Source organism: Pipistrellus kuhlii, unplaced genomic scaffold (genome assembly GCF_014108245.1).
Source record: "Pipistrellus kuhlii isolate mPipKuh1 unplaced genomic scaffold, mPipKuh1.p scaffold_m20_p_12, whole genome shotgun sequence".
Lineage (NCBI taxonomy): Eukaryota > Metazoa > Chordata > Mammalia > Chiroptera > Vespertilionidae > Pipistrellus > Pipistrellus kuhlii.
Window position 1 is genome coordinate 1,763,347 of NW_023425427.1, and position 24,775 is coordinate 1,788,121.

The window sequence follows — 24,775 nt, forward strand, 5'->3', positions numbered from 1 at the left end:
CTATTGGGGCGCTTAGCTGAACCTACAGATTCCATGGGTTTCCCTCAACTTGTTGTGAGATAAACTTGTGAAGAGCCAGGCTGTGCAATAAATCACCACACATGAGAGGACAGATGTAGGCACAGAGAACAGTGATGATCATTAGAAGAGCATAGCCCCTTCTCCAAGCCAGGATGGGAAAGGCTTGACAAAGGAGATGAGTCCAGAAAGAAGTCTACTTGTTTGCTAAATAAAATGGGCTGGGGAGCTACGCACTTTAGATACTAACCTCCTCAACAAAACAAAACAAAACAAAACAAAACAAAACAACAAAAATACAGCCTGAGCAAAGGCTCTGAGGCAGTAAGGCAGTAAACAAACACGTATCTGTTCAGAGAACAACCTCTAATTAGCTCCATTTGGCTCTAGTATAAAAGAACGGAAAGGGGACCGAATCTAGAAAGGGCCTGAATGCCAGGGTAGGAGTTCAGATTGCAGGGCAATGCTTCCAAGGCAGCACTTGCCTCTGTGACATGCACACACACTCATTAAATTGTTACAAATACTGGGACCTAAGCCCCTCTGTAGCATCCACATTTCTCACGCCTGCATTTTAAATAAGCAGCCTAGGGCCATGGTTGGCCATCTGCAGCTTGGGAGCCACGTGCGGTTCTTTGGCCCCTTGAGTGTGGCTCTTTCACAAAATACCATGGCTTGGGCAAGTCTATTTTGAAGAAGTGGCATTAGCAGAAGTTTAAGTTTAAAAAATTTGGTTCTCAAAAGAAATTTTAATTGTTGTACTGTTGATATTTGGTGCTGTTGGCTAATGAGTTTGCCGACCACTGGCCTAGGTCATTCCTATGGAGGAATATCATCCAGTGACATCCTCTTCTATAGGCCACACCTGTCTTCTTCTGTGCCCTTATCCCACATTAGACACTAAACAAAGCTCCATACTACATATTCACCATCCTTTTGTCATACATTAGCTAGCAATGCTCTTTTACTAATATAAATGAACCCCCTATTTTAAAAAAAATAATAGTTTATTGATTTTTAGACAGAGAGAGAGAGGAAGGGAGAAGAGAGAAACATCGATGTGAGAGCATAACATTGATCAACTGCCTTCTGCATACCCCCTACTGGGATCAAGCCCCCAACTGGGGAGTGTGCCCTAGCCGGGAATCGAACCAGCAACTTTTTGGTGCACAGGATGATGTCCAACCATCTGAGCCACACTGGCCAAGGCAGGGTCCCCTCTTTTGAAACCAGTTCCAACTCCAGCTTCCCCAGGAAGCCTTCTACAAATGTGAGTCTCAACTAAGACTTTCTTTTTTGGACATTGCATTGACTTGCCCCTAATGGTGCTATTAGAAATAAGTCTGCCATGCCCTATCTCTCCACCCCATTCCCAAATGAGCTGCAAGCTTCCCGAAGTCAAGAGCTTTCAAGGGCCTATTGTATATTGAGGACTCAAGTTCTAATATTCTACTTCATTCTTTCAACAATTCTACAAGGCAGGTTTGATTGTCCCACTTTACAGATCAGGAAACCGAGGCAGCTGGTGTGCTGAGGCCACAGAGGTAGGAGTGGTGAGTAGAGTGATCCTCCTTGACTGGCTCCCTCACAGGGAGGGGTCTCCCGCAAGCAGCCTTGGCATCTTGGGCTACCATACCAGGTTCATGAGCCGATGGGCACTTACCACACAGCCCGAGGAGTCCACCCGGCGGTCAGACACACACTTGAAGTTGCGAGTGCAGCCTCCATTGTTCCGAGAGCAGTCGCGGACTGGCCCAAAGGAGGACAGCAGGTCATTGATGGTTTCAAAGTAGGTGGACAGCATCGCTTCTTCCCTTGGAGAGAGAGGGGATGGTTAAACCCCAGAGACATCTAGGACAATAGATTTTTAAAAATCTGTGCATTCATTACCTTTAATATAATTTACTATACATAGTGATAGGCAAACTGCAGCTCTCGAGCCACATGAAGCTCTTTGGCCCCTTGAGTGTGGCTCTGCCACAAAATATCATGACCTGGGCAAGTCTATTTTGAAGAAGTGGCGTTAGAAGAAGTTTAATTTTAAAAAGGTTTGCTCTCCAAAGAAATTTCAATCATTTTACTGTTGATATTTGGCTCTGTTGACTAATGAGTTTGCCGACCACTGCATATAATCAAGAAAATGATACAATGACCTTACTAAAAAGAAAACAAGAAAAACAAAATAATCCAATAGGTTTATTATCATATGACATGATGTGTGTCTACCTGTGAAAAATAAGGTTGTATTGGAACTTTATACCCTTTATTTCATGAATCTTATAATTGTAGAAAGAAGGCATCCAAATTTCATTCAACCAATAGGGAACGGTGGCTGAGGAAGGTGAAGAAGTGTCTTACTGATGACCACCAGCTCACAATCACAAAAAATGGAGTTTGTACCAAGCTCCTCCCACTGCCCAACTCTTTAACATGCATCATTTATGTTTCTACAGATTCCCGACCTCCCCGAGGCAACTCTTCAAAATGGGCACCCTCCTACTATTCTGACTCTGTGTATAATATATACACCAAAAACATGTAAGGGGTGGGACTTAGCCCCAATTACACAGCCTGTAAAAGCCAAGCCACAAATATTGTGTGCAAGTCACACCATCAAGACTGGTAACAATGGATGTGGGAAGAAAGGTCATGGGATTTTAGGCAAAAGCATGATTGCTCCCGAATGAGATTCCCAAGAGATACAACTGGATGAGTTACCATGATTTATGGCTCTTCCAGAATTCTATTAGGTGAGAGACACAGATAGAAGTTTCCGGAGTCTGTATTCCTGAGAAAGGTCCAGGCAAGGAATAGTCTAGCACTGGAATATCTAAGATGCCCACCATGGCAGGAGATAATATGGGCATTAGAGAGGCACTGTGCTGCTCCATGACATGTGACTTGTAGAACCCGGAACTGTGAGAGGAGATGCCTGTGAATGTGCTCTTAGCAATCAGAGATCCTAAGACTATTGGTGATGTCCTGGGTCACCCTCTATCCCTTCTCCCATCCTTTCCCTCATCAGGCCTGGAGCTCCAGGGTTTGGTCTGCTAACTTCTTTCCTGTTTACAGTCTTACTGCCTCTGTCTGATCTTTTGTACCAACTGCCAGTGAACTGTTCAATTCCAGCTCTAATTAGCTACCCACTGATCAACAGCTCTCCATTACTTATAGAGGAAAACCTAAATTCACATCCTTGGCTTTCAAGGTCCTTTATAAATCTGGTCCCTGGGCTTCTTCCCATTCCCTAAATATACAGTTTCAGGTCAGATTCCCTGGAAACTGACTCTGGAACAGAGGAGTGCACATTGGGCGTTACCAAGGAGTCCACATGGGATACAGTTGGAGGAAGTCTAAGGCAGGATTGGGCAAAGGAAGAGATTGGCCTGCAATATGGTTGATGCCATGTAGATCGTCAGCCTCAGCTGGTCCTAAAGGGAGCTCGGAGCAGCTGTGATGGTCTTTACAGATGTCTCTGACGGAGGCAGGGATCCAGCCGTCATGGGCCAAGCGTTGCCACCTGGAAGGGGTACCGTTGGGTGAGGCAGTTTACTGTGGCTGAAAGAAATGCCCGGTAAGGGGCACAGCTGCAGGCCGCTAGCCATGACCTTGAGATGGGAGGGCCAGTCCTGAAGAGGGAACCTGAATACCCTATGTCACATGTGTCAAACACAAGGCCCGTGGGCCAAATCCGTCCCGCCAGGCCTTGCAATGTGGCCCGCACCACGCTGTCATCACTGCACTCCGCTGCGTTTCCATCACAATGACAGTTTATGACTGTTCAGTAAACCATTCTGCCTGCGATTTAGGCTGGATTTTAGATTTTGGCCCCTTCTCTGATTGAGTTCGACACCCCTACTATGTGTCTTCATCTCTCGGAATCCTTAATCATGCCGTTCTGTATGATTCCCAACCTTTTGCTGGCCACGCCTCACCTAAGTATCTCTCAAATCCTGATGCCCCCCTGTGACATGTAATTCTTATTATTCAAAAAGTGAACTCCTATTCACATGGAGGAAGCCTAAATGGTCATTAACTTGGTCTAAACAAGCTTCCAAAGAACATAGCATTCATGAAAGAGAAAAAGAAAAGGACAGTCGAAGTACTGAGGAAGAAATCACTAAGAAATTGTTAATAATAATATAAAGTGGTATGAAAAACAGCAAATAAAGTTTTAAAACATATAATAGAAAACGAAAATGCCTATGTCGCAATACATATTTATGTACTGTATATGAGGCCCCAAGAACCATAAGAAATGTAAAAAATTCACTGTTAATAACTCATTCTCAAATTGTCCCCCATTAAAAATCAAATTGCCCACGGTTGGAACCACTGGTCGAGAATGCTCATCTTTGTCTTTTTGCCCCCGTCACATCCCTAAAAAATCCTTCAAAAGTGTTCAAATTCATTCGTTCATTCACCCATATATCGCATTGCGTTCTGAGTGCTTGCTGTGTATCAGACACTATTCTAGGTAGTGGGGATGCAGCAGTGACATTGGGCAAAGCTCAGCTCCCCTGAGCTTACTATGCCTGACCTCCTTTGTGACCCCTCCCCCCTCCCCCCAACCAGAATCATTCCTTTTTTCCTTTGAGAACAGTTTATCCTTTTATCTTATTGATATCAATCAGCTCTATGGTTTCCTAGAGAGATTGTAGGCTTTTGAAGTGAAGAGTTAAGATTCAGTCATCCCTCCTTAGCCCCCAGCACAAGGCCTGGTAAGAACTTGTTCTAAGTAAGTGTTTTTCAAATGAAACAAAAAAGACACCAGAAGGCATGGATGCAGTCTCCACCCATCAGCATCTTCCAGAGAGCCTCTCCCATAGGACTGCCCTGCCCACCCCCACCTCTGGGTTCCTGGTCCAAATCCTCCCTGCTCAGCCTGAAGTGCATAGCGAAGGAGATGCTGAGGGAGCTGCCAGATCCTCCCCTCCCTCCTTAACTTTGCACAGAGTGCCTACAGGTGACAGGGGTGGGGAAAATGAGTAGCTCCTGATCTGAAGCCCTTGGTGGACGTGTCACTTTTGAATCATGGAAAGAGTTGAGGATCCTGAGGCCACATTAAGGCTACTAAAATATTAACTTCCTGAGAGGGAGAAGTTCAAGTGGGAAATGAGAGGAGGAGATAAAGACAGAGGGAGAGATTGTCTGAGAAAGTGTGAGAACAAGAAAAAGAGATCAGCATGTACAGAAACTGCTAGAAAGAAAGAAGAGAAACAAAGAGGCAGAAACAATAATCCAGAAGAAGATGTACGTACATATGTATGTATGTATGTATGTATGTGTATTTAGATGGATAAATGAATGGGTGAATGAATAAATAAATGGATTGATAGACTGATGGATGAATGGATAATAGATGGGTGGATAAATGAGTAGATAAATGGATAATCAAGTGGATAAATGGATGGACCGACAGACAGATATGGATGGAAAGATATACACATAGATAAGAGATAGATCCAGAAGAGTATCATAAAGAGAAGAAGATGGAGGCAGAAGTGTAACGAGACAAAAATAAAAATTAGGAGAAAGAGAGGGGGAAGCAGATTCTATAAGGAGAAACGGTGAGGGAAAACAGAACAACTGTGTGCATGTGGAGGAGGAAGAGAGGGAGAGGAGATGGGGGTGGGGGAAGGAGACAGAGAGACAGAGAATGAAATGCAGATAAAACACTGCATGAGTGGGAAAGAGCAGAGACACTGGGAAAAGAGACTGGGAAAGCTAAAGAGAAAGGAAAGACAGAAGAAAATGTTCCCACCTAACCCCAGCCCTTCTTAGTGCAGATTCTGAGGCCATGGTGTAAGAATTACAAAGCTTGTAAAGCCTCAGAGAAAGAGCAACAAGGAAGCCACGTCTCCTTCATTTGAAAGAAGACCAACATGAATGAAGTACCTCGCACACCCCAGGCAGAGTGGGGGTCAGCAAACTTTCTGTACAGGGATCCACAGTAAATATCTTAGGCTCTGCCAGCCACACAGTCTGCTCCAACTACTCAATCCTGCTTTTATGGAGCAGAAGCAGCTATAGAAAACATGCAACAACAATAATCAAAATGCAATGAAGGAACATGGCTGTGCTCAGTAAAACTATATTTAGATACAAAGACACAGCAGGAGGGATTAGCAGCAGGTAATTCATTGATGGAGTTAGGACTTAAACCCAGGTATGTCCAACTCCAGAACCTACATTCTTCCTCCCCAATGAAGTTTCTTCTTAGTCTGAGTCTTCTCATCTGTGAAGTGGTAACATCTTTCTAGCTCCCAAACGTGTAGAATTATTTTTGAGAGAGCAATGATGGCACATAAAAACTTGTTTTCCAGACTCTAAAACCCAATACAAATCTACTCAAATATTCAAATATTTGAACACCTACTGCATGCCAGGTTCAGAGCTGATTAAGATTATCTCTCTTGCCTTAACCGGTTTGGCTCAGTGGATAGAGCGTCGACCTGCGGACTGAAAGGTCCTGGGTTCAATTGCGGTCAAGGGCATGTACCTTGGTTGCGGGCACGTCTTAGGAGGTGTGCAGGAGGCAGCTGATCGATGTTTCTCTCTCATCAATATTTCTAGCTCTCTATCCTTCTCCCTTCCTCTCTGTAAAAAATCAATAAAATATATTTTAAAAATTAAAATAAATAAAAAAAGGTTATCTTTCTCCTGTGGCCTCTCTCTGTCTCTATTTCTGCATTTGAGCACCTACTACTACATGCCAGGGACTGAGCTGGTTAAGATGATGGCTCTTCTGTGGCCCCTCTCTGTCTCCATTTCTGTACCTATTAAGTGTAGACACTGTCCAAAGATACTTCCCAGCAGCTCTGACACCCTAATTATTTTTTTCCGATAATACTGCTTTCAAAACAGAGTTAGCCAGACTTCGCCCGGCTGAGAGGCTGCCATCCCTCCCTGCCTGATGGCTCCTGTGTGAATGCAGCACCTGGGCTCCATTTGGCCAAGTTGGCTGAGCCCCATGCAGGGTGAGCATTAAGCATGGCTGGGAACAGATGCTGACATCCTCTGCTCTTAATCAACACCTGGGAAGGTCTGTGCCATTCGCAGAGAGGTGTGAATGGATGACACGGGCCCAGGCAGGGACACAGGGATGAGGCCCCCAGGGGTTCAGACTAATCATTCTTTGCTGACAACAGGCAGCCTTGTTTCCTGGGCTCCCAGGGAGGGAGGAACCAGGACAGGGCTTGATAATAACCAAGCTTCCCTCCCAGCCCACTGCCTTGGGTTTTAGAGAGCCGCCTGAGCCTCAGCAGCATGAGCAGCAGTGGAGACTTATGGCTAGGAGATAGGTTTGCTTCCAGATCCACTCACTGTGAGACCATGGGAAGTCTCTGAAACACTGAGCCTCCATTTTCTCATCTGAAAAATGGGACTAGCCTGTCTAATAAAAGAGTAATATGCAAATTGACTGTCACTCTAACACACAAGATGGCCACTCCCATGTGGTCAAAGATGGCTGCCCCCATGTGGACACAAAATGGCCTCCACAAGATGGCTGGCAGGGGAGGGCAGTTGTGGGTGATCAGGCTAGAAGGGAAGGCAGTTGGGAGGGAACAGGCCAGCAGAGGAGGGCAGCTAGGTGTGACTGGGCCAGCAGGAGAAGGCAGTTGGGGAGGACCAGGCCTGCAGGGATGGCAGTTGGGTGCAACCAGGCCTGCAGGGGAGGACAGTTAGGGGCAACCAGGCCTGTCGGGAAGGGCTGTTGGGGATGACCAGGCCAGCAGGGAAGGGCAGTTAGGAGTGACCAGGCTGGAAGGGGAGGGCAGTTAGCAGTGACAGGGCACCCAGGAGAGCAGACTGCAGAGGGGCCGATCTTAATCTAGGGAATTGGTGGAGGGGAGTTGGACATGGGGGCGGGGGGAGGTGGGGGGGAGGCAGATTTCCCTGCAGAGTGCTAGTGGCCTGATGAAGTTTTGTCACACCAGGGCTTTCCCCACGAAGATCAGATAAAGCATGACCCTCACTCCCACCCCATCGCATGCACAGTGACAGTGAGTCCATCTGATCTCTGAGGACATCATTCCTTGGCAAAAAGCCTCCCCTCCTCCCTGTATTTGCTCCAACTGTTCAGTCACAGAAATTCTCCTCCTCACCCCTTTTCCTGTCCCTTGCAAATCCTATCATCATATAAAGAAGAAAAAAGAGGTTCAGTGACTGATGCTAAGGCTTGAGGATTATGTATTCATGAAAAGCCCACATGGAGCCATTGAGAGCCTGCATGGCTCTCATCACTGAGAGAAGCTCATTTCCATGGGCTGCAGAGGGGGAGCCACTGGCTTCTCAGGAGCAGCTGCTCAGAACGCACAGCAGGGAGTGTGCCTGACGCCCAGGGAGGGGGAGAACCTGGTGATCTGTGATGGCAGAGGGGCCTTCCCTGAGCCAGAAGAGCCCAGCACTGGAGAGCAAATGGGGCTGTGCCCTCTGGCAGGAGGATCACTGGCTGGAGGAGTCCGGCTCTGCCTCACTCTGCTGTGGGTCTCCAGGTGACCCCCTTCCCTCTCTGGTCCTCAGGCCCCACATTTATACAACGATGAGGTGATCTCTAAGGGTCCTTCCAGCTTAGATTTCGAATAACAATACTTACAAGCTGAGAAAACTTGAACAAGTTCTGCAAACTCTGAACCTCTGTTTCCTCATGCATGGGATCATGGATAATAGCACCTAACGCTTGGGTTACCATGGCAACTACATGAGATGACAAAAGCTCCTTGAAGGCAGGGCCTCTGTCCTGCTCACTACAGCCTAGTACCTGGAAACGTGTCTGGGACATTGCAGGCACCCAGATGTTGACTGGATGAATGAATGAATGAATGGATGAATGCACACTTACGTGAACCACTCCACAATACCTTTGCTTTCGTGTGGTGGTGGCCATTACTATCAAATAGCCTGCTTTACCTCAATCCAAATAATTATCGGACCTAGAGAACAGAGTTCCTAGCTTGGTGCCCAGGACCCCTGCGTCAGCCTGGAGAAGCAAAAGGGCCACATCTTAAAATAATGGTTTTAAATGCATAAAATCCAATGCAAAAGGTGTTCCCAAAGGAGCCACTTATCAAAACATTTTTAAAAAGCCAGCTCTACTATCATAACATGCCTGTTCTTTATTGACGTCTTAAATAAAGAGCTCCAGTAACACAGGCAATGACAACCATCAATTGGAAGTAGAGATGAGCATAAACTATATTTTAAGACATCCGTAACAAAGGAAACAAGGAATAGAAGGAAATGCCAAATTACAATGAGAGACTGGAAAAATAAAAATGTAATATCTCCCCGTCATTTCCCGGACCTGCAGCATGGGCCCAGGTGGACAGCCCCTGCCTGGAGCAGCTTTCCCTGAACCTCTGCTGGTCTGAGAATATAACCGGAAACAAGGGTCCAGATAAGGAAAGACAGGAAATTAAAATCTGACTATGATCACACCCAAATCATACCTTCCTGGAGGGACACATGTACTGCAGTGAGAGGACAGGGTTTGGAGGCAGAATTTTTTTTTTTTTTTTTTTTAAGTTCTCAAAGGTATATGCTTACAAGAGTGACTTTCTTCTCTCTTGTTTTCGTTTCCTCATCTACAGGAGCATCATTGCAATGCTTCCTTGCAGGGTACCTGGGAGTCTGGGGGCAATAAACAAAGCTAGGCACCTTGTGCTAAGATACAACTGCTAGGCCCTCTCTGTCCCCCTTCTCTTCCTTCTAGAGCTAGACACGTTTACTGCAGCCACCCACACGGAGAGCTGCCGATGGGCCCTGGTGGGGATGCCTGTCTCCATTCCTGGGTGCCTGGTCTCTGCTGGATATCCAGCTCTCAGAGGTAAACGCCCCTTCCCTGAAGCAGCGCACCAGACAACAAATAAAGGCTGTAGAAGATGAAGCAGAGTGATGGAGAGTCCTAAGAGGAAGCAATGAATTCTTCAAGGACTGACTGCAAAAGGCTCCCTGGAAGAGGCAGCAAAAACACTGGCTCTTAGAGAAAGATGAGGACAATGAGCAGGAGAAGGAAGGAAAGAGGAAAAGAGCGGAGGGAAGGAAGGAGGGAAGGAAGGAGGGAAGGAGGGAGGGAGGGAGGGAGGGAGGGAGGGAGGGAGGGAGGGAGGGAGGGAGGGACAGAAGGAAGAAGAGAGGGAGGGGAATCCACATCTTTCCTCCCCCTTTCCCAGGTAAAGCTAAAGCTCATTTCATCCTGCACGTGCTGAGTTTATTGATCCACATTTCTGAGGTATTGAACCAAATGCTATTGACAGCAATAACTACCAACCAGGCTGGGGCAGAGAGAAGTTGCTGACAGCCAGCAAATCATACGCCTGGTGGTGGAGTACCTGTCTATGCCAAGGGAACAATCATTAATTTCCTGTTCCTTCACCGTTACATTTCTTGGTCAGACTGACAAGTTCATTTTGGGGATTCATCAGGCCCATTAGAAATAAACTCCCTTCTTGTTCCGTGTTTTCAACAGCACCTGCCACACAGACGATGGGCCGCTCAGGACTCACATAAACATCTCCAATTGCCAGCAGTAGCTCACCAGGGTGGTTAAAGGAAATCTTCCAGTGACTGTGCGATATAATCAAAGAACCCAGTTCCCGGGCACAGAACCAGAGAGGGTTTCATTTACTTTCCCACCGCCAATAAATAAACAACAGACATGCATTTAGCGAGAATACAGTCTGTTGGCATGCAGAACTTAAAATTAAGTATGCTGCAAAAGCTGTGTGACTCGGAGTAAGTCACTTAACCTCTCTGAGCTTCCGTCGTCTTGCCTGTAAAAGGTGGCTAAATTGTGAATGGCACTTTGGATAAGGAAGGCGAGAGGTAACAGAAGGGAAATGGGTAAGATTATCTCATTAAGTCTGAAGATGAGCCTCCCGGTTACTGTGTCTCCGCATTACAGACAAGCAAAGCGTCTCCAAGGAGGGAGGTGACCTACTCCAGGCTGGTAAGTGGCAGAGTGTGCTATGAATCCCGCCCTGCCTGAGGCAGCAGCTCACAGAGAGACAATTTATCACAACTTTTCTGAGCGATTTTACTCCTGTGCTTATGGCCGGGAGGTTAACATGGAGAGTACGCAGCTCTCTGCCAGTCTTCCCATAAACAAAACCATTCCAGCCCATCTAGATATAGTTCCGCAGGCTCCTGGTCATCAAAGCGACGTCCTTAGAATGCCGATGCCCTGAGTGGAGGCGGCGCATGTATTCACTGTGCAGTTTATTCTGCTCACAGGAGCAGGAGGTAGCCTGGCATCCGCATGAGAGCACATTTCCTCTTAAAGACTGGATGTTCTGCAAAGGTTTTGAGTAGTTCTACATTTGAACTTGGGCAGGAAAATCTCTCTGCTAAAAGACAATGGGCCCTATGTGGTGGAGCTTTTAGGCTGAGATACAGGACATTTCGCTTCCATTTACTTCACCGAATACCCACTGTTCAATGGCATTCCTCGCCACAGCCATTCTGCAGGTTCCATTCGCAGGCAGAAGAAGTTAACAGCAATCAGAAAGGCAGGCATGCAGGCATGCAGTTGGGAGCCAGCAGTCCTGGATTGTGAGAGGGATGTCTGACTGTCCAGATCAGGCCTAAACAGGCAGTGGGACATCCCTTGAGGGGTCCCAGATTGGAGAGGGTGCAGGCTTGGCTGAGGGACACCCCACGTGCATGGATTTCCTGCACGGGGACTCTATAGATATCTAAAAGCCTAAGGGACCGTTCAACTGGTAGCTATGACAAGCACTGACCACCAGGGGGCAGACACTCAATGCCCAGGCATGGCAACATGAAACAGACTGGTGAATCTCAGAGGGAAAAGGAGTGGGGGGGAGGGCAGGAAGAGATTAACCAAAGATCTTATAGAGGCTCAGTGCATGGAATTATGCACCAGTGGGGTCCCTCAGCCTGGTCTGTGGGAACCAGGCCAAAACTGGCAGTCCCATCTCCCAAAGAGTCCTGGATTGTGAGAGGGCGCAGGCTAGGCTGAGGGACCCTACAAGTGCATGAATCTATACACTGGGCCTCTAGTATTGTTATAATTGTTTCTTTTTATTAATCTCTTACTGTGCTAATTCATAAATTAAACTTTATCATGGGTATGTATGTACAGGAAATAGATAGTATATGTAGGTTTTGGTACTATCGATATCTAAGGTTTCAGGCATTCACTTGGAACATAAACCCTGTGGATAAGAGGAGTACTGTATTCAAGATATGCTAACTATTACATATTTAACATCTATAATGGAAAATCCTGCAGTGCTGGAAGGGTCTAGCATGCCCTTCTCCATGCATTACTGAACATAAAGCTACTCACTCCACCCCCATCTTCCAGAGAATATATAAACTTTATAAAGCTTCTATGTGCTTTAAATAGAGAAATTAACCAGTCATATATCTGCTTATAGTATTTCACTTATTACTTTAGTAATATCCATACCCATGCAAAAAATCACATACTATACTAGTACATAATAAAGAAATTTAGAAATACTGCTGTTGCTGTATTTTTGTTTGGAAAAACAACAACTTTATTCCAACTCTTTACCGATAATTCCTGATCTAGCTTAATGCATCTTCCCCAGTTGTTTAAAATAAATTAGTAGAGAAAATATCCTTGATGAGTGTGAACACCATATTCCATGTGACAGCCTCTTTTCTGGGGAGTAACTTTGCAGAGTAAAAGCTGTCTTTACCTACAAATATTTACAGTGTGAGGTCTGAGGGTAGATGACACGTTAATAAGACAAAGGAGAGGGGCCTCACTAAACTAGGTGGGTGGCTGGCTTGAAGTCTTGTTTTCTGGAATCCCTGAATAAAAGCAAAAGATAGACCATACCCACCCACATCTGAAACCTGATACCCACCCACATCTGAAACCTCATGATCATGTTGACCAATGTCACCCCAATAAATTTAATAATAAAATAAAATAAGATCAGACGATAAGTGAAGCTAAATGTCAGTCCTAGACAGACCACTGCATCCTGCTCACCGACCTCTAACCTATCATATTTCTTTATTAGAGAAGTCATGCATCAGTTAGTCATATAGCGTTTAGATAACTGGAAGGACGTCCTTCCCTCAGACAGCCCCATGGCCCTGCTCATTGAAGGATGGCCCAATGTTAGGATTGCCAGACTGAGCAAATAAAAATGCAGAGCACCCCATTAAATGTAAAGTTCAGATAAACAGCAAGTACGATCGTATAAACCATAAATCACAATTATTCCTTGTTTGCCGAGAACCCACACCTCTCACTCCAGCTTCTAGGCAGTATTGGCCAGCCATCCTATTTCCCTCCCAGAAGCTGCCGCTCAGGAGATATCCTCCTGCTGGGCCCCCAATACCTAGTGGACATTTGCCTGCCATTTCTAGACTAGAAAGGACATAGACCCCCTTTCTGCCCTGGACCTGGGGCTAAATTTGGCTTTTAGACTAGATCTTCAAAAGGAAGTGGTGGGTAGAAACACAGGGTGAATGACAGTTGGTGTTTGAAGTTGAATAAAGGCTCTTGTAAACAGCTCTTTAAAAAAAAAATGTAATGCCCTGACTGGTTTGGCTCAGTAGATAGAGCATTGGCTTATGGATTGAAGGGCTCTGGATTTGATTCCAGTCAAGAGCACATGCTCAGGTTGTGGGCTCAATCCCCAGTGGGGGGACATGCAGGAGGCAGCCAATCAACGATCCTCTCTCATCATTGATGTTTCTCTCTTTCCCTTCCTCTCTGAAATCAATAAAAAATATATTTTAAAAAATGTAATGACTCCAGGCCTGGACAGGTTGCTCAGTCAGTTGGAGCATCTTCCCATACACCAAAAGTTGTGGGTTTGATTCCCAGTCAGGACACATACCTAGATTTTGAGTTTGATCCCTGGTTGGGGCATGTTTAGGAGGCAATCAATCAATGTTTCTCTCTCACATGAATGTTTCTCCCCCTACCCCCATCTCTCTCATTCTTTCCTCTCATTTTAAAAATCAATAAAAAATATATCCTCAGGTGAAGATTAAAATATACCATATATATTTACATATGTACTAGAGGCCTGGTGCACAAAATTTCTGCACTGGTAACAGTTCCTAGGCTTGGCCTGCAATCAGGGCTTTTTTTCCCCAGCTGCTGGCAGCCGGCCCCACCTCCAGTTCCCAGTTCCCCATTGGAAGGTTGGGGTCTGTGGGCTGTGGGCAGCTTCTGCATTGTGGTCTGCCCCCTGGTGGTCAGTGCACATCATAGCGACAAGTTGTTCCACTGTTTGGTCGATTTGCATATTAGCCTTTTATTATATAGAATATATATATAACTCAGGGATTCCATTACAATTATAGTAGTCCCTCCTTATCCATGTTTTTTTTTTTTACTTGCAGCTAAACTGTCTGAAATATGCAGCTAAACTCAGTGTGAAAATATGCAGAATTAAACAATTCATAAGTTTTAAATTGTGCACCATTCTGAACAACATGAGAAAAACTCACCCTGCTCTACCTGGGACGTGAATCATAACCACACTGCATAGCTCCCCACTTGTTCGTCACTCAGTAGCCTCTGGTTTATGAGATCAACTGTTGGGGGATATGGCAATGCTTGCGTGCAAATCATCTTTATTTTACTTAATAATAAGCTCAAAGCCATTTACATAACTTTTATTAGACTATGTTGTTATAATTGTTCTATTTTATTATTATTGTCATTAGTTGCTTACTGTGCCTAATTTTTAAACTTTATCATAAGAATGTATGTATAGGGTTCAGCACTATCTGTGATTACATACATCCATGGGGATCTCAGATATTATTCCCTGAGGATAGGGGGGGGGGTTATTGTATAAGGTGGAGGGGAGCCAAACGTTAACAACCCCAGAATAGCAGGAGCTGGTGCCCTGCTGTGAACTAATTGGCTTCAGTGAATTCCAACCAGATCCTGACTCCTCATTCCATGGGTAAGCAGTTCAGAGAGAGTAGGCAATTCGCCCCACCTCTCCTTTAATCCGGGAAGAACTGGGATTAGAATACAAGGTCTGATAGGGAAGCTCCTAGGCGAGCACTGACTGAGGCTCCCAGCAGTTGTTAGGATGTGAAAGCAACTGGCTTTTCAGAAGTGTCCATGACATTTATTGATGGCAAGGCATTTCCTTTCTGTGCAGTGATGAGGGTGGCCCTGAGAGAGGGAGAGTTTGGGCAGAACTCTTGGCAACCCAGAGCATTCTGAAAGCAAATTTAATACAGGCAGTTACCGATTTACAATGGCCCGACTTACAATTTTTCAACTTTACAACAGTGTGGAAGCAATACACATTCCGTAGAAACAGTACTTCGAATGTTGATCTTCCCCCAGGAGAGCGGTGAGTGGAGTATGATACTCTCTTATGATGCTGGCATCTCAGAGAGCCACGGGTCCCAGCCAACCCTGTGACCATCAGGGGAAAGGACTGGTACTCCACAAGGTATTCACATGTGGGCTATCGTACTGTAAGTTTTCTAAGCATGTTTGGGGTGGGTAAGCCTAAGCTAGTGGTTGGCAAACTGCAGCTTTCGAGCTGTGGTTTGCCGTTCTGTTGACTAATGAGTTTGCTGACCACTGGGATGGGGGTTAATCACAAGGAACAACAGCAGCCTGTAATTATTGCAATCAAGAGTCTAGGTCAGTGGTCGGCAAACTCATTAATCAACAGAGGGGCAAACTGTGGCTCGAGAGCTGCAGTTTGCTGACCATTGGCTAAGCCATGATGTTCCGTAGGTTAGGTGTATTAAATGCATTTTTGACTTACAATATTTTCAAATTACAATGGGTATATTGGGACATAACCCCATTGTAAGTTGGGTAGCATCGGTACTCTATTGGTTAAAGCTGTCATACACATTAACCCACTTTCAAGAAAAAGAGGCAGAATGGGGGAGTGGCAAAAGGTCCTACTGGACGAAGTGCATGTGGGATGGGGGATATTGCTGTGGTTGTCTTTGAAAAATACAGCATATCACAACTATCTCCTATGTGCTAGGTACCTTCCTAGGAGCTACATATACTTCAGAAAATAAAATAAAGTGCTCTGCCACCATGGAGCTTACATTCTAGGGGGAGAAAACAGACAATAAAATGATAAATAAGTAAATTACATAATAAGATAGAGGTCATAAGTGCCTTAAAGAAAAAAGAACAGGATAGGGAGCACAGAGTTCTGAGGGTGGGAGCAGATATGTGTGTGTGTGTGTGTGTGTGTGTGTGTGTGTGTGTGTATGTATGTATGCCTAATATGCAAATTGTCCCCTCGGGAGTTTGACTGGGAGACCCGGAGTTTGATCGTTCACCATGACATATGCTGACCACCAGGATGTGGTGTTCAATGAAAGAACGCCCTGGCCAGCAGCCAGCAGCCACCAGGTTGGGAAGGGAGGCCCTGGCTGGCAGGCAGAAAGAAGGCCCCACCCAGCAGCTGGAAGACCCTGATCAGCCCTGATCACCAGCCAGGCCTAGGGACTCTATCCATGCATGAATTTCATGCACTGGGCCTCTAGTTTTAAATAAGATAACCAGGGGAAGTCTTCCCAAGAATATGGCATTTGAACAAAAATTTTAAGAAGATGAAGAGCGAATGAGCAATCCAAGAAGAAGGAACCACCAGTGCAAAGGCCCTGGGGCACAGAAAGCCCAGGTGTTTGAAGAAGGATGCTCAGTGCCTCAGAGGAGGGAAGTGGGGACACTAGTGAGAGGTAGAATGTTAAAAAAGGAATAGGTGCTCATGTCCTAGAAGAGCTCTAGCTTTTTCTCTAAAAGAGAGGACTCAGAAAAAAAAATAAATAAACACAATGCAACCTAAGCTTCAATGGCACAACTGTGGCTGCTTTGTTGAGGACAAACTGTAGAGGAGCAAGGAGAGCAGGAGGACCAGTAGGAGATACTGCAGTGCTCCAGGTGAGAGATGATGATGCTTGTGCCAGGATGCTGGCCTTGGAGGTGGGGAGAAGGGTTTGGGCCCAGAAAGCATTTTGAAGTTCAGATATCCTTCGAGTGTAAAGAAAGAAGAAGAGGTGTCAAGCATAACTTTACAACACCCCCCTTTCTGTCCTGTGGCATTGGCTACTCTTCTCAATGGGGGGAAAAAGTGAGATTCTTGTCTTGTCTCACTGGGTCCCTCTTCCTTGAGAAACAGTTCTTGCTTATTCTTTTAGAGCATTTCATTGGACTCTTTTTGCTCCCTCCTGATGTCCACTTTATATAACTGGATGAGTGTCTTGTCCTTTTCTGTGGAGCAGTAGCCCTGCGCTGCCATCTGGGATGATGGCTTTTATGACTGTGCAGGTGGGGAAAATGCTACCTTCCTTTTTCCCCTGTGGAATATTTACAAGACGCACTTGCTCTGGGAGGCCTGGAGTAAAAGGCCTTGCATTTCTCAAAGGCACTGGACCAGGAACTTCTATAGCTTGCATACTGTCTCAGGGCAGCGTAGGAAAGGCCAATCTTGTCTCAGTGACCTTCTCCCCAGGAGGGGTCGTTAAAGTGGCCACATCTCAGTTATCAGGCAATTTTGGAGCCTCCTACGGCAACCTGTTCGCGAGGCTGCTCTGGCCTTTCTGGTGGCCTGCACAGTCCACTTGCCTTCCAGCTGCTGCCCTTCAGGATATGCCACCACCCACCTGGCTGTCTGCACTGAGATGGCATGTGGAGGGAAGCTCAGGGGTCAGCACGCCATGGCTGACCCTGATTCTCCTGTTAGTTCCTTGACTACTCACTGCCCATAGCCTACACCTGGCACAATGCTGAGCACGCAGAAGATGCAGAGACAAACCCAAGCTGGGTCCTACTCTCCATGTGGTTCATGCACATAAATCATGGTCATTGAATGAGAGATAAAGAAAAACTTGCTCTAAGAATAATGCCACTTTAAAACACACACACACACACACACACACACACACTCAGGGGCCAGAACAGGGTCTGGGATTCAGAACTTGCTTCAAATTGCGGCCATGGCCGCTATATTTGACCTTGGACAAATTTCTTTATCTTGGTTTTTCAGAAATCCAGTTAAAAAATTCTTTTGATGTAATAAATAGTTTTGCCCCCCAGTACGCCAGGAGCAAACATAAGAGAAAGAAATTCTAAAGAAAAGAACCAGGATTCTGGGTCACTCCTGAAGTAAGTTTACTTTCCCCTCATCCTGATTTCCTGTGGAGACTGAGAGCCAATGGGAGCTGTGGAGGTGGCAGGAGAGTGAAGGGAGGAGGGAGGAGAAGCAGGGAGGACCTGCTTAGACTGGTGGTGAGGGATCTTTCCTGCTAGAGACCTAGGAAGAGGCCTGGACTTTGTCATGCAGACTATTCTGGAAGCTGCTGGAGGTCCTGTCCTCCCCTGCTGTGTGTAGCCTTCCTGTGTTGCAATGATGGTCAATGTCAGGCTCTCCCCCTATTCCATCATGTGGGATTAGCTAGAATGGAAGGTGGTTCTCACCTGGAGGCATGCATCTTATTTGGGTCATTTCACAGGGATCTCTTTTCTTCTGACTTGTGCTTTAACTATAAAACGTATCTTTTTTTCTGAATGTTATGCCTAAGGAGTACAGCCCTCAACAAGGACAATCTCTGGCAATGATTTTTCTCTCTACAAACCCATGTAACACAGAAAGCACAGACCCCAGGAAGCCACAAACATGATAAGGGGAAGACGGTGTCAAGAAGCAAAGCCTCTTGGGAAAGGGTGACCCTGCCCATTCAAGTCTTTCCATATTCACTGAGCCTTGCTTTCTTCATCCATAAAATGGGGATATGGATGCTTAGTCCTAAGAGTTGCCATGGTGATCAGATGAGAGAACCGAGCATGCACCCTGGTAACTAATGCCGCTTTCCATAAACAGTAGCTGATGGCATCATCATGGACATTCTTATGGGGGGGGGGGAGGGATCAGCTGGGGGGTGGTTATCCACAAAGGGTAATGAGGACATTGACATGAAGAAAAACAGGATATGGAGTAGACAAACTTCCAGGCGGAGGGTAACTAGCCTAGTGAACATGAGCTCCTGAAAGCTTCGAGTGCTAGGACAGCTTCTGGTTCCACTGAACCAGCAGGTCTAATCCAGGGCCATCGGGTGCCTTCCTGACTTCAATACCACCCCTGGGTGCTCTCCCTGCAGAGTGGCTGCTCCTGACCCCTCACTGACTCCCAGGAAGCAAGGCAAAAGGGCATGTTCATGTTCAGCCAAAACCTTGCTCAGTTCCGGCGCTGACACAGTGACAATTAAGAAAACATTGAAAACCTCATTATTTCTGAGTCTATGAAATCAGATTTCTGATTCCACGGAGATTAGGCAGCAACATCACCTTTCAGCTCAATAAAGGGATGGTGGTTTTTTTTGTTTTGTTTTGTTTTTTAAGTATAAGAAGCTCATCATGAGGAGGCATGTCCTGTTCTCAAGAGCAGGGAACACCGCAGGGGAATGGAAAGTGCAGCCCAGAGTGATGACAGGGCGAGTCACTTTCTGGGGCTCGGCTTTGCGACATCAGTATCTCCTGTCTGTCTACAACTGGCGAGTTGGCAGAATTGCTAGGCATGAGTCCAGCTTCTGAATCCTCATGGCATTACCATGCAACCTTTTTCCATACCAGGCTGTGTACTGGCCATTTCTTATGTTTTGTGTGTTTACTTAAAAATCAACTCTTTTATAACTGAGGATGATGCCACTAAAGTAGGGGTGTCGAACTCAATCAGAGAAGGGGCCAAAATCTAAAATCCAGCCTAAATCGCGGGCCGAATGGTTTACTGAACAGTCATAAACTGTCACTGTGATGGAAACACAGCGGAGTGCAGTGATGACAGCGCGGTGCGGGCCACATTGCAAGGCCTGGCGGGACGGATTTGGCCCGCGGGCCTTGTGTTTGACACATGTGCACTAAAGCAAAGATCTCTTTGAAGACCACACTCATCGCTTGTCCTAGCCTCCTGCTCTCTGCTTTCTCTCTCCCCAAAAGTAGCCACCGATGTAAATGTGGTTTAAATCTTTCCAAGTCTTCCCCAAATAACGTTAAGTTTGTGTTGCCACTTTGTAGTCCTTTAAAAAGACTTTTCCATATACGTGCCCTTATCCACGGAACAGCTATGTGTGGTGGCTGTTCTTAAACGGTGCTGCTCTATAAATATAACGCTCTGCATCTTGCTTTTTTCCCCTCGGAAACATGTTTTTGAGCTCTACCCGGGTTGACACATACAGATTCAGCTCATTCCCTTTAACTGCAGGGGAAGGCTCCGGCATGGGGATATGCCAGTTTTATTCCGTTAGGCCCCGATTGGAGTATATTTAGGTTATTTGCAGTGTTTTGCTATTACAGACGACGCCTCGCTGATCACCTGATACATATATACATCTGTGTATGTATTCGAGGGCTTGAAAAGCTGGCACTTAAAAGCTAACAAGTGGAACGCTCCTTGTAGATCATGCTCAGCTGGGTGAGAAGCTGTTTCCTGAAGGGCCTCTAATCCTCAGGCTCTGGATTGGACCATCTGGTTTGCTAAGTTACTGATACTTGGGCTTGGAGGCAATGCAAAGGTGCAAACCTCCCTTTTTAGAGTCAGAGTCTATCCAACCACCAACAAATGATGGACAGGGAGCTGGTGGACAAACAGCCCAGGTTCGTTGACCTTGGTAGAAAGCTCCTGGGCTCATCCTATCCCATCACCGCAATGAGACTGAGTCTGTTTCCCATGTGGTGATCCACTCGTTAACACACCTTTTTGGATTTCCTCCCTTCCTTGTTTTAATCTCCCTCCTTCTCCCTGGGATCCACTCTCAAATCAACTACCACTTCACAGAACTCAAAGTCTCTTCCCTGTGTGTGCCAGGGTCTATGCCAGGCAGAGGGGATTAAAAAATGAGTACGTAATATTTGATTCTGTGCTCTTTTCAAGCACATAGCAAGACCCAGGTCTTCTGAGGCCCAATGCCTCGTTCTTTCGGGCATATTATATCTGTGCATTTTAATTCAATGACATTCTTAAAAAAAAAAAATCAATCGATCTTCCCAGCAATAAATATGACAAAATGCAATTTTATTATAATAGCTTAATTTCACGGCCCTTTTTGTGTGTAAAGACCTGACTAACATAGCCGTCCTTAGACACAGACTTTCTCTGGAAACCCAGCGGCTGCCTTGGCGTTCTATTGGCATCTCCATTTTTCTGATATATGTGTTTCTCCTCCCCCTGCTCTTAGTAAATGTTGATGTTTGCTTCAGCCCATCACTATTTCGCTCCCTGGTGAATTTCTCTTATTTATTGACCTGAGCAGAAAATCAATCCAGGCTTCATTTGCCATCCTGTTTAATTCGGGAGAATTGGGCTCTGTGGAAACTGTGCCCAAGTTGCTAAGGCCTCAAGAGAACAGTACTGACTCCACAAAGCCTCTCAGGGTCTAGCCCTCACAGACTTCCCCTCCTGGCCCCTTCCACTTCCACCCCACCCAATGAAGAACAGAGACAGGCAAGATTTGATTCCGGAGCATAGTAAGTACAAGTGAGTAGTACTGGGAAAGTGATGCTCTGTGACTCCAAGGCCAGGTCATCAAAATGCCACGCACACCCATCTCATTCTCTTGGAAACTCGGCCTTCATACTGTGCAGAAGCCCAAGCGGTGCATGCAGAGACCCACTGGAAAGTCCTGGGCCCTCAGCCACAGCCCTGCCTGAGCTCCCGCCCAGTTGGCAGCTGGCCCCAGCCATTTGGAGTGCCATCTTGAAACCAACCCAACTGACCCGTGTAGAACCGAGATGAACCACTCCTGCAGAACTTCGCCCCACTGGAGACTCATGAACAAAATAAATGGTCAGCCAGATCACCAGGCTGAAACTCTACCATCAGGGCTTTGCTGACAGCATCTAATCACTCCCCATAAGCAAGTCTGAGGTCAGGGGGCTGGTATGAGAGGCCAGGCTTGGACACATCCAAACCCCAGTGCCAAGACCACCTCCTGCTTTCTGGACATGCGACAAAGGCCCTCTCTGAGTCTCAGATTCCTTGAGAGAAGGAGAAAATAAAATGACACAGTTAGGGGCTCTGAGCAGGGTGGGTACCAGGGACTCAGTCATGAGAGTCTAGTTTGATGCTCCCTTCTTTCCCTGGGAAGGTCGAGCGCAAAGGAAATGCATCTGGAAAGGTCCCTTTCACTCCAAGACCAGGCAGGCACCTGGGAATGCATTCACAGGGGACAGACACGATGCCCAGGAGCTTGCTTCTGGGTCTCTGTGGGGAACACTGTGCCTCCCTCCCTCCACTTGTGGCTTCACTGAGCCCCACTAATGTCTGCATCTCAGACTCGTTATTGCTTGCACCTGGAAGCTTTGTCTAGCCTCTCTCATTTAGGATTTCTGCCACGTGTCCCAGTCACCTGTGCCCTACCATCCCGGCCAGCATCACACCAGAGCGTGGGTTGCCTGCCCTCTCGTTTGCCTGCACATGGCAAGGACAGGGGCAGGGATGCCCTCACATCTGGTGTAGCTCCAGCACCTTCCACAGGACCTGGCATAATGTCCATGTGCAGAACTCCGAGTTTCTCACAGGGGAAAGAAGCAGCAGGGGGAAGGTTACACGAGGCTCCTACATTGTAGGGCAGACTCTCTCATCAAGCCACATGAGGCTTTTCCTAGGACACGGGGAGTCTCTGGCACAACCATGAGGTAACAGGCAAGACTGCAGGATCCACTCAGAGTCCCGTCCGGTGGTTCATAACTGAGATACCTTTCCATGTTGTGGTTAAAACATTGTCCTGGGAGCCAGGCTGCCTGCCCTCCAGGCTTGGATACATCACTAAGAGCTGTCCAACCTCCAATAAGTTACTTAAGCCCCGAGGCCTCAGTCTCCGTATCTGTAAAATGAGAATAATGACATCACCTAGCCCAGAGTTTGGAAACTGTGGGATCAAATGAGTTCATATGTGTATACAGCACTTAGAACAATGCTTGCTTTGGTTTAGCGCATGTGCCAGGGAAATGTCAATTATCAGTCCACCTGGTGAGGGGAATCTATATCTGTACTCGGCAGCAGAAAGGCCAGGTCCACTTATATTTCTTTAAAAGAAATTCACATTGCCTGGCCGGTGTCACTCAGTGGTTGAGCGTCAACCCTGGAACCAAGAGGTCACCTGTTCCATTCCAGGTCAGGGCACATGCCTGGGTTTCAGGCTTGATCCCTACCCAGTAGGGGGCGTGTGGGAGGCAGCTGATAGCTGAAGTTTCTATCTCATCAATGTTCTATCTCCATCTCCCTTCTTCTGTCCCCAAAAGTCAATGGAAAAATATCCTCCGGTGAGGATTTTTAAAATTCACATGACAAACAGGGTGACAAAAATAACCTGACAGGCTGTGTAAGGCGCATCCTTCCATCCTCCATGCAGTTCTGTGACTGTGCCCCAGGGCGTTGTTGGGGGGTAGTGTCCAGGCTCTGTGTTTGTAAGTGTGACTGTGAGGCCCTGGCCACATGCTTTCGGAACCCCCAACCCCTTACGCTCCCCTAAGCTCCCTGAAGGCTCCTCTGCGGTCCTGAATTCTGCAGAGAGTGAGGGGCAAGCCCAGCCTCCGAAACGCTCCCCACCTTAAAAGCCTCCTGCCGCTGCTGCTTCCCTCCTGGGAGTCCTGGCTATTTTCAGAAACTAAAGAAACCACCCAGGGAGTTCACCTTGGACTTCACTTCTGGGGGGAGGGGAGAAGAGGGGTGAGGAGGAGGAGGCAGATTTTCTCCTACAGAAGAACGTGTGTTCCCTTTGAGAAGTCCTAGCGGAAACAAATGTACAGTCTATTGTGGGCTGACCGCAGGAGCTGGTGAGATACAAAAGGGGCATTTGTAAAGACACAAACCACTTAGCACTTCAGCAAGACAGGCACAGGATATAAAAGCAGAGGAGAGGCTGGAGGAATCCGCCCGGAGGGCAACGTGCCCTGAATGCAGGATGGCATTCGCTCCAGCCCAACAAGGCCTCCTTCCTCTAAAGACGCCACAGGCGCTGCCAGCACGCAGGGAGCTCCAGTGAACGCAGGTGGGCAAGGCCGGGTCTGCCTGCCTTCGGGCTGCCCTGGCCGTTTCTCCCTGAGCAGACAGGCCCACCCGAATGTTCGCGGTGCCCAGGGCAAGAACGCAAGTAGAAACCCAGGAATAACAACACTGAATATTAACAAATTCCACAACAAAGCAAGACACTCGATAAATGTGTTTGTCCTCCCCCTCCAACAAGCATCCCTTCAGAACAGCCTGGAAGGTGAGGCTCAAACTGAGCTTCCTTGGGTTTCCTTGGGCGGCCCCCACAGGCATGGTGCCTGGGACCCAGTCCCCAGTATCTTAGCTTTAAGAGCCTCGGAATCACAGGTCCAAATGAGAAGACATGCAGGAAACGTTTTCTGCCCATAACCCCCAAACTGGTCTCTCCAGAATGTTCTTTCACCCTTTTTACCTTTTTGTGCCTGCCCTTCATGGCCACACAGAGACAGAAGGCCCCTGGTCTCCACTGACCTGCCAAGCCTGTGACTTCTGCCAAAATCTAGGGAGAGGCCGCCTGTGGGTCCTGGAGGCTAAGTGCCCAGAGAAGGCTGCGTGGACGCTGAGCAAAGGGCAGGCTGGGCGGGGCAGGAAGCCAGGCCCAGGTGAGCTCATTAAATACCAAGTGCAGAGAGGATCTGAGTGATGACAGGTTAAGCAGATACACCTGGGCCCTCAGCCCAGTCAGAGACCAGTGGAAGCATGTTGTTCCAAGTTAGACAAAATTAGCAGCAGAACCAACTATTCAAGCATTA

The 24,775-nt window shown here is 46.9% G+C and overlaps 1 protein-coding gene across 3 annotated transcripts in view; it reads right to left on the reverse strand.

Annotated features, from left to right (window-relative positions):
• The window catches only part of ASTN2 (astrotactin 2), a 700,161-nt gene that overhangs the window by 295,765 nt on the left and 379,621 nt on the right, over positions 1-24,775 (reverse strand). For all 3 annotated transcript variants that reach the window (XM_045579858.1, XM_036432815.2, XM_036432814.2), the window contains one exon: positions 1,682-1,832. In XM_045579858.1, coding sequence (XP_045435814.1) covers positions 1,682-1,832 — 151 coding nt within the window. The remainder of the gene's footprint in view (positions 1-1,681; positions 1,833-24,775) is intronic.